The sequence below is a fragment of the Anomalospiza imberbis genome, unplaced genomic scaffold (assembly GCF_031753505.1).
Source record: "Anomalospiza imberbis isolate Cuckoo-Finch-1a 21T00152 unplaced genomic scaffold, ASM3175350v1 scaffold_44, whole genome shotgun sequence".
NCBI lineage: Eukaryota > Metazoa > Chordata > Aves > Passeriformes > Viduidae > Anomalospiza > Anomalospiza imberbis.
Window position 1 is genome coordinate 231,224 of NW_027100049.1, and position 8,116 is coordinate 239,339.

At 53.8% G+C, this 8,116-nt stretch overlaps 1 protein-coding gene across 1 annotated transcript in view; it reads right to left on the reverse strand.

The window, feature by feature from the left end:
* Nucleotides 1-7,697, reverse strand: part of LOC137466820 (serine/threonine-protein kinase pim-1-like) — a 17,116-nt gene extending 9,419 nt beyond the window's left edge. Inside the window, exon 1 of the mRNA XM_068178474.1 lies at nt 7,437-7,697. Within this exon, the coding sequence (XP_068034575.1) occupies nt 7,437-7,697 (261 nt within the window). The remainder of the gene's footprint in view (nt 1-7,436) is intronic.
* Nucleotides 7,698-8,116: the final 419 nt, after the last annotated feature.

Here is an 8,116-nt window from a genome sequence, read left to right on the forward strand (position 1 = left end):
CAGATCTGATTGGCCCAGCTGTCAATCAATCACACAGCAGGAAGGGCTACCCCAGCTCTGATTGGCCCAGCTGTCAATCAATCACACAGCAGGCAGGGCTAACCCAGATCTGATTGGCCCAGCTGTCAATCAATCACACACCAGAAGCTGGTGCCTTCCCTGGCTCTGATTGGACAAGCAACTGGCAGTCCCACCCCAGGGGCGGGCCCATGAAGGCCCAGGGGTTTAAAAGCCGGAGCACGAGGCCAGCCCATGGTCTGGATCCTGCCTTCTCCTGGGGTTCCTCTGTTAATGGTGCTGCAACCTGAGCAGTTTGTATCTATGTGTGTGTCTTTCTATAGATCTTCTGTCTTTCTGTTGTTATCCATTTCTTCTTCTTCTAATCCTGCTTACCTGGAACATTTTTGGGTAACTTATCATCGTAAGGGTTAAAGGTTTTTAGGTAAAGTGGGCTAAATTAACAAAGTAATGCTATGGTAAGAGTTTTATGCTGAAGTGGATGTTGTATGAAACCCTTTGCTCAAGTTCCTTGATTATCTATATTTTGTCAGTAAAATTTTGTGTTATTTTGATCTCTTAGCTCCATTGGTTAGAGCATGGTGCTGGTATCACTGAGGTTGTGGGTTCGATCCCTGTGTGGGCCATTCACTAAAGAGCTGGGTCCCTTCCTACCAAGAAAACTCTTTCATCTGGCCATGGTGAGAATATCTGGTTGGTGTTTCTCCTGTGCACCAAACTCAAGTAAAGAAACCTTTGGTGACCCCCAGCATTTCAGTGTTCTGGGGTGTTACAGCCCTGCAGGCTCACAATGGCCTCTTGTTTCCATGAGGCCCCACAGTGTCACACCGGCCCCTTGGTTCCATGGGCCCCAACAGTGCCACAGTGATCCCCTTGGTTCCACAACTTCCCACAGTGTCACACTGGCCCCCTGGTTCCATGAGGATCTGGAGTGTCACACAGGTTTGTGACATTTGTCCTTGCTGCCCCTCAAATCCCACTGTTGAGAGCTGGCATGAAAAGTGCTGCATGCACAGCGGAGAGTCCTGGAAGGTGCTGGCAAGAGCGTCCTGTGGGAACAGGGCTCTGGGCTCTGGCTGGAACAGCCTGGTTTTGATGCAGTGACCGCAGGCAGGAGTTGAGGCAGGTGAAGAGGCAGCAGGCAGCTTGTGTTTGTAGAGGGCCTGGGGCTGCCCCTCTGAAGCTCCACCTGGAAACACGCTTGGGAGAATATGAGCTACAGCTGGAATGCCTGTCCTGAAAGGACCTGAAGTCATTCAGCCTTGCCAGCTTTTCTTAAGAGTGTGTTGGTGTTCCCCAGGACAGCTACACATTTGGGGAAATGCCTTTGGAGGAAAGGGGCTTGCTTCTCAAGGAAAGTGCTTCCCAGGGAGCTCCCAGTAATGTAGGTGCAATGGTCCCCCTTGGGCTCTCTGTGGTCCTTTCACTGCCTGAGGCCCGTTGCACTTGGCAGAGGGGCAGGGCAAGGGAGAAGGCTGTGAAGAGCAGGTTTGGCATCCGCCTGGACCTGTGGAGACCAACCCAAGCACCTGCAGCAGGGTGTGTTCCCCCCTTTGGACAGAGGCGTGAGCAGGAGCATCTCTGTCCAGCCGTGAGCCCCAGAGCTCTCTCTGAGAGCTGTGAATTAAAAGGCCTTTACACACACACTTTTCACCTCTTCCCTGTCTGCTGTGTTTCAACTCTTGGCAATGTGCATGTGGCTCTTGCTTGGTGGAAGCTGCTGTGGCCCAGGGCCAGCACAGAGCTGGGCTGGGTGGGCCAGGCAGCGTGGAGAGTCTTGGCTGATCTTGGTGTGTCCCTGGCCTCAGAAAGGGCTGGGAAGGTTTGCCTCCCAAGGCGTCCTGCTCATTGGCTCTCCCTGTGCACCCTGGAGAGAACAAGGTAGGCATTTCTGGCAGCTGGGCATCAGCAGGCCTGAAAGTGGGGGTGTGTTGTGGAGCGAGCCCAGCTGAGATACCCTGAGAGGAGCCCAGTGCTCCTTGCTCCCCTGTGCTGACACGTGAGTGTTTGTCTGGTTTCGGGATGGCCCTGGCTGTGTGAGGGGTGCTACGTGGACACGAGACAGCCGGTCCTGTCCTGCTGGGTCCCAGCAGTGCCTCCCAGCAGTCCTGCATCGACGTCAGGATGCCAGCCAAGAGAGGTCCTGGGAGCTGAGGCAGCTGATTTTAAGCTTGTGCAGGTGCCTGCAGGCCAAGGCCAACGGTGTTCCCTCAGGATACAGCAGTCCTGAGGGGTCTCCCTCATTCAAAGAAATCGGCAGACAAATGCATTGTCAGCCAAAAGCCCTTTAATTGACCTGGCAGGAGGGCAAGGGTCTGCACCCACTGAAATGTTTCTCCACCATGTATAAATTTCAGTGGGTTGATGTAGGCACTGTGTCAAAAACACCATCCATCTTTACACTGCTGAGGTAATTCCATAGGCAGGGGGTTGGAAATACATTGTGTCAGATTCCCATACTTGAAGCTGATTTCCAGGCCCTGGCCAGGAGCGGTCTCCATGCCCCAAAGCAGCACAAAGTCTTCCTCAGGGCTTCCCTGCACAGGGCTGATTCCACACTTGCCCTTAGTTCTTCTGGTAGACTGTGTCTAAAGCTTTTTGTCAGGTCACTCTCATGTCAAGTTAGGCCATCAGGTTTTTGTTATGCTAACTGGTGCTAAGTACTTAGGCATGTCTGTGCTAATTACTTGTTTACTCATGTGAATTGCTTGTGCTTACTTATGTCAAACCAAGGCCTTGTTCCATCCCCAAAGGTGCCTGAGGCCACCCGCTCCTTGTGGCACCAGTTGCTCTCCTGTGGAATGTTCTACCTCCCCGAGGGTAAAGAGGGAGCTGCAGAAAGAGCTTGCCAGGCTGCTCTCCATCCTTTCCCAGCTCTCCTGGTGAAGTGGAGAAGTCCGAGCTGAGTGCAAAGGTGCAAATGGAACAGCCGTGCACAGGAAGGCTCGGTGGGAAGGATGATCCAGGATCCATAGGCCTGGCAGCCTGAGCGTGCTCCAGGGGAAGGCCTTGGAGCAGATCCTCCTGAGTGCCATCCCACGGCACCTGCAGGGAACCAGGGCGTCTGCTGGAGGGTGGGAAAGCTCTGCAGAGGGACGGGGACAGCTGGGGCTCCTGGCGGGGTGTTGAGGGCTTCTGTGCAGGAGTCTGGGGGGTTTGGTGCTGGTGGGGTGTTGGAGAAGGAGTTGTCTGGAAGGTGAGAGGTCTAGGCTGGAATTTGAGTCAGTTTGAAGGCAGCATCTGTGCTTTGGCACAGCTTTGGTTAGAGGGGCCAGAAGGAATATCTGTGACTTCTCCTCTTCATGGTCCTGATTCTCCTGCAGGGAACAAGAGGGGAGAGCTGTACTTTACTGGCCACTCAGATCTCTGTACCAGGGGGAGGATTAGCCCTTTTGCCATCTACTCATTTCTTTGGGCTACTATTGTACCACAGAGTGGACTTCCATTTCTTGAGAGCTTTTATTCCTTAAGAGAAAGAGGATATTATCATCCCTACATAGAAAACCAAAGAATGGCCCTTGTTTTTGCCCTTGTTTTATGTAGTGTTATGTTCTGTAAAGTGACCCTCAGTGGATGAGGTTAAGGCAAATGAGTTGCTGCTTTGAGATGGGAAGCAAAATTCCAACTCTTCACCTCCTCAGGCCATCCCAATTAATTTGGGAAGTTTGCAACTTTTTGGAACTACTTGAGTTGAGGAATGGGAAGTAAAGCTTTCCTGAATTGAGGATTCTTACTTGCCAGATTCTTCTGTGCCTTCGCCGCTAAGGTGTTTTTGTGCTGAAGGCAATAACTGCAATGAGAAAATAATTTCAGCAGAGAGTAAGAGCTTCTGACAGAGAACAAGTGTTGCCAGCAGTTGCTCCAGGTGCTCCTGCCAACAGCCCCTGCAGGCAGGAGTGCAGCCCCCAATGCACGTGGGCTTTGGCTCCCTCTGGCACAGAAGCCCCCCACGGGCACAGGTCTCTGGGGCGGGAGTCGGGCACCGGTGCTGCCAGGGCTCAGGGGGTGGCAGGTCTGCTTGGGCAGGGACCCTGCCACACCTGCTGATGTCAGCGCTCCCCGGGCCCCAGGGGTCAGAGCAGCATTCCTGCCCTGGCCCACACGTTCCTTGTCTGTGTCACACCCACGGGTTTAGGATGGCCACCAGCCGGGACGTGTCCCAAGGAGGCCATGCCAGCTTCTGTGAAGGCCCCGTGCCCTTCCCAGCGCGGCTGCGTCGGCAGCCCTGGGGGCTCCTTCTGCTGCCCTGAGCCTGCAGAGCAGGGCAGCGTTTGCTGATGGTTTGAGCCGTTCCTAAAGATCCTGTTGGGCTGTCTTAGACACTTGGGGTGAGGGATTCCTTCCAACCTGAGCCACTTTGGGTGGGCTGGGGGCGGCCCCAGGGCAGGGGGCAGTGTGTGCAGGGGCCCTTTGTGACACGGGGCAGCACGGTCACCGTGGCATGGAACGGGACAGCGTGTCCAAGGACCCTTTGTGACACGGGGTGACATAGGAGCTGGCGGTGACAAGACCACACCACAGTGCTCGAAGCACGCGACGGGACAGGACGGGACAGAGCGGTGCCGTGAGGAGCCCCCGCACAGCGCACTCGTTCGTGTCTGACCCGGAGCTTTTCCGAGGCGTTATTCCTGCAGCTGACCTTGAGGCCAGACCACAGGACTTGGTGACCTGTGGCCTTCCCGAGGCTTCTCTCCTGCAGGTGTCCTCGAGGGCAGACCGTGGGACTCTGTGCCCCAGAGGCATCTCCCATCCCTGCCACCGGTGCCCGCAAGGCCAGACCACAATCGTCGACAGGAGTCTCCTGTCCTTGTGGCAGGAGCCCTCAAGACCAGAGTGCAGGACTTGCTGTCCTGTAGCCTTCCTGAGGCTTCTCTCTTGAAGGTGCCTTCCAGGCACGACTGCAGGCCTTGCTGACTCGGAGCTTTTCCGAGGCATCTCTCCTGCAAGTCGTCACAAATCCGATCACTGAAATGGAGCAGAGACCCACGAGAGTGCCCAAGCTGGCCTGGGTGGAGGAGAGGAAGAAGGCCCTGGAGCTGGCCCAGCACAGGAGACTGAAGAGGTGGTGCAGTTCAAGCCTCAGCAGGAGAGTGAGTGGCAGAGCTGGGCTGCTGGGCTGGTGGCTGCAGCCAGCTTGGCCACATCCCATCCCATGGCATCCCATCCAATCCCAGCCCATCCCAGCCCATCCCCTGGGCACTTGCCCATGGACAGGACTAAAGAGGGGCCAGGCAGACACCCCACAGCACCCGTGCTCTATCCCCTGGGGCATCCCAGGGCTGTCCCTGCCCAGGGAGCGCAGGGCTGGGCTGTGTTCTCCGGCCTCTCCCACAGCCCCTCAGCTCAGGCTGCGCTCGCTCTTTGCCAGGTGCAGCCGTGGACTGCACACAAGAGCAGGAACACACCCGTGGCCTCTTCCACAGAACAGCGCAGGTACCTGCAGCCATCCCCAGCTGGGCTGGGCCTGCTGTCACCGCTCAGCCGAGCACCGCGCTTGGAGCATCCCTGGCTTCCTGCCTTTCTCCTACAGCTGGTTTGCTAATTCATCAAGGGGATTCGGGAGGAAGAGAGCAGCACCATGGGCACAGGGCTCAGAGCATATTCGCACATCTTCAAAACCAAGACCTGTGCTGCCCTGCTGGATATGCTCGTAGAGGAGAGGTTTTCCAATCCAAAGCAAGTAAGCAGCCTGTGGCCAGGATTTCATCCTCCCAGGAATTGCTTGGCCTCCCAAGCCATGGCTGCTGCTCACTGGAAGCCTTTGAGGCCATGGCAGTGTGGTGGCAAGGAAAGCACTTCTCTGGGGAAGCTGGGGACATTCCTCCCTCTGGCAGCTTTCCAAGTCTCCCCGTGCCTTCTCCAGGTGCCTTCCATGGTGAGGTACATCCACCAGTGGCTCATGGCCAGTCAGTTTGCTGAGGACAGGCTGAATGGGGCCCTGCTGGATCTCACCAAAGAACAGCCTGCTGATGTAGTAATGTGTCCTGGTTTCGGGCAAATTTGGGAGAAAACCTTCAGAAGGAGCCCCCAGAAAGAAAACCCCCACGGGCCCTCCCCAACTGGTTCAGGAAGAATTTCCTGAGAGAGTAGTGGAAACAACCTGTTTATTGAGCAGGCAAAGCACTCCCCAGCAAAAAAAAAAAAATGAACAACACCAGATGACAAAAAGTCTTTCTACGCTCTGAAGAGGTGACAAATTCAGAAAGTCTCTCCTGGGAGTGGTTGCCCAGTTATCGCTCTCCGGCGCTGGGGATGGCTGCTGCAGGTCACAAAATGCTGGCTCTCGTTGTTTCTTGGTGTTTCCCAGGTTCCAGTCCTGAGCAGGTTCAAATGGTATTCAGGAAAGGGAAAGAAAAAAAAACAGTCCAGGGAAAAAATTGGATTGCCTAGCTAAACTAACTAATAAGCAAAAGCAAGGGCAAAAGCAAAAAGCAAAAGCAAGAGCAAAGTGAAAGCAAGCAAACCAGCAAGCAAGCAAGAAAGCCAGCAAGCCCTAGCCTCTCTCCTAGACACAAACTGTGAGGGAAGGTGAGCTGGCTGATAACAAGACAAAACCAACCTTCACTTTTTGGAGCCAGTCCTGAAGGTACAAAACATAACATCAAGCATAAACAGAACACACGATTGGGGATGCAAGCACCATAACGTCACCCTAGGACATTCCACCCCTTATCTCCGAATCGTCAACATAACTACCAAACGTCATGTAAAAACTTCATCAAGTAAATACTTCCATCTTTCACTTACTCAGACACATTTCCTTCCATCTCACTTGCTGAAACCTTTGACACACATTTCCTTCTATATCACTTGCTCAGACCTTCGACACTTACACATTTCCTTCTGTCTCATGTTGGTGTGGTTTAATGTAAAGACAGTGGCAGTAACATCCAGCAAACAGTGATATTTGCATATGAGGCTCACCCCACAGTCAGATCTCCCTGAGGTACACATTGTGTTCTTCCATATTTCTGCATTATTCACCATGTACAACCTGGTCCCTGAGCAAAGACAATCCCACCAATGGGTTTGTCTGTACTGGAGGCAGAATTGATCCACACTGTCTTCCCTAACAAACCTCTGATATGTGCCACTGGGACTTTATCTCCGTCTACTATATTCAGGGACTCAGACTGGGCAGGACCTGCTCCATTGGTGGAACCTCGGGTGTTAACTAACCAGGTGGCCTTTGCTAAATGCTGCTCCCAGTTTTTGAAAGATCCCCCACCCACTGCTTTCAAGGTGGTTTTTAACAGTCCATTGTACCTCTCCACTTTGCCTGCAGCTGGTGCATGGTAGGGGATATGGTGCACCCACTCAATGCCATGTTCCCTAGCCCAGGTATTGATAAGGCTGCTCTTGAAATTAGTCTCTTTGTCAGACTCAATCCTCTCAGGGGTACCATGCCTCCAAAGGACCTGCTTTCCAAGGCCCAGGATGGTGCTCCGGGCAGTGGCGTGAGGCACAGGGGAGGTCTCCAACCATTCCGTGGTGGCTTCTACCACTGTGAGCATGTAGCGCTTGCCTTGGCGTGTCTGGGGCAGTGTGATGTAGTCAATCTGCCAGGCCTCCTCATACTTGGACCACCGCCCACCATACCATAGGGGCTTCACCCACTTGGCCTGCTTGATCTCAGCACACATCTCCCAGTCATGGATTACCTGAGAAATACTGTCCATGGTTAGATCCACCCCTCGGTCTCGTGCCCACTTAGAGGTGGCATCTCTGCCCTGATGACCTGAGGCATCATGGGCCCATTGTGCTAGGAGCAACTCTCCCTTGTGTTCCCAATCTAGGTCTATCTTTGACACCCCTATCTTTGCAGCCTGATCTACCTGCTGATTGTTTTGCTGCTCTTCATTAGCTCTACTTTTGGGGACATGGGCATCTATGTGGCGAACCTTCACAGGTAGTTTCTCTACCCAGGTAGCAATGTCTTTCCACACATCAGCAGCCCAGGTTGGTTTTCCTCTACGCTGCCAGTTAGCCTCTTTGCATCTCTCCAGCTATCCCCACAGAGCATTGGCTACCATCTATGAATCAGTGTAGAGGTAGAGCTTTTGCCACTTCTCTCTTTCTGCAATGTCTAGGGCCAGTT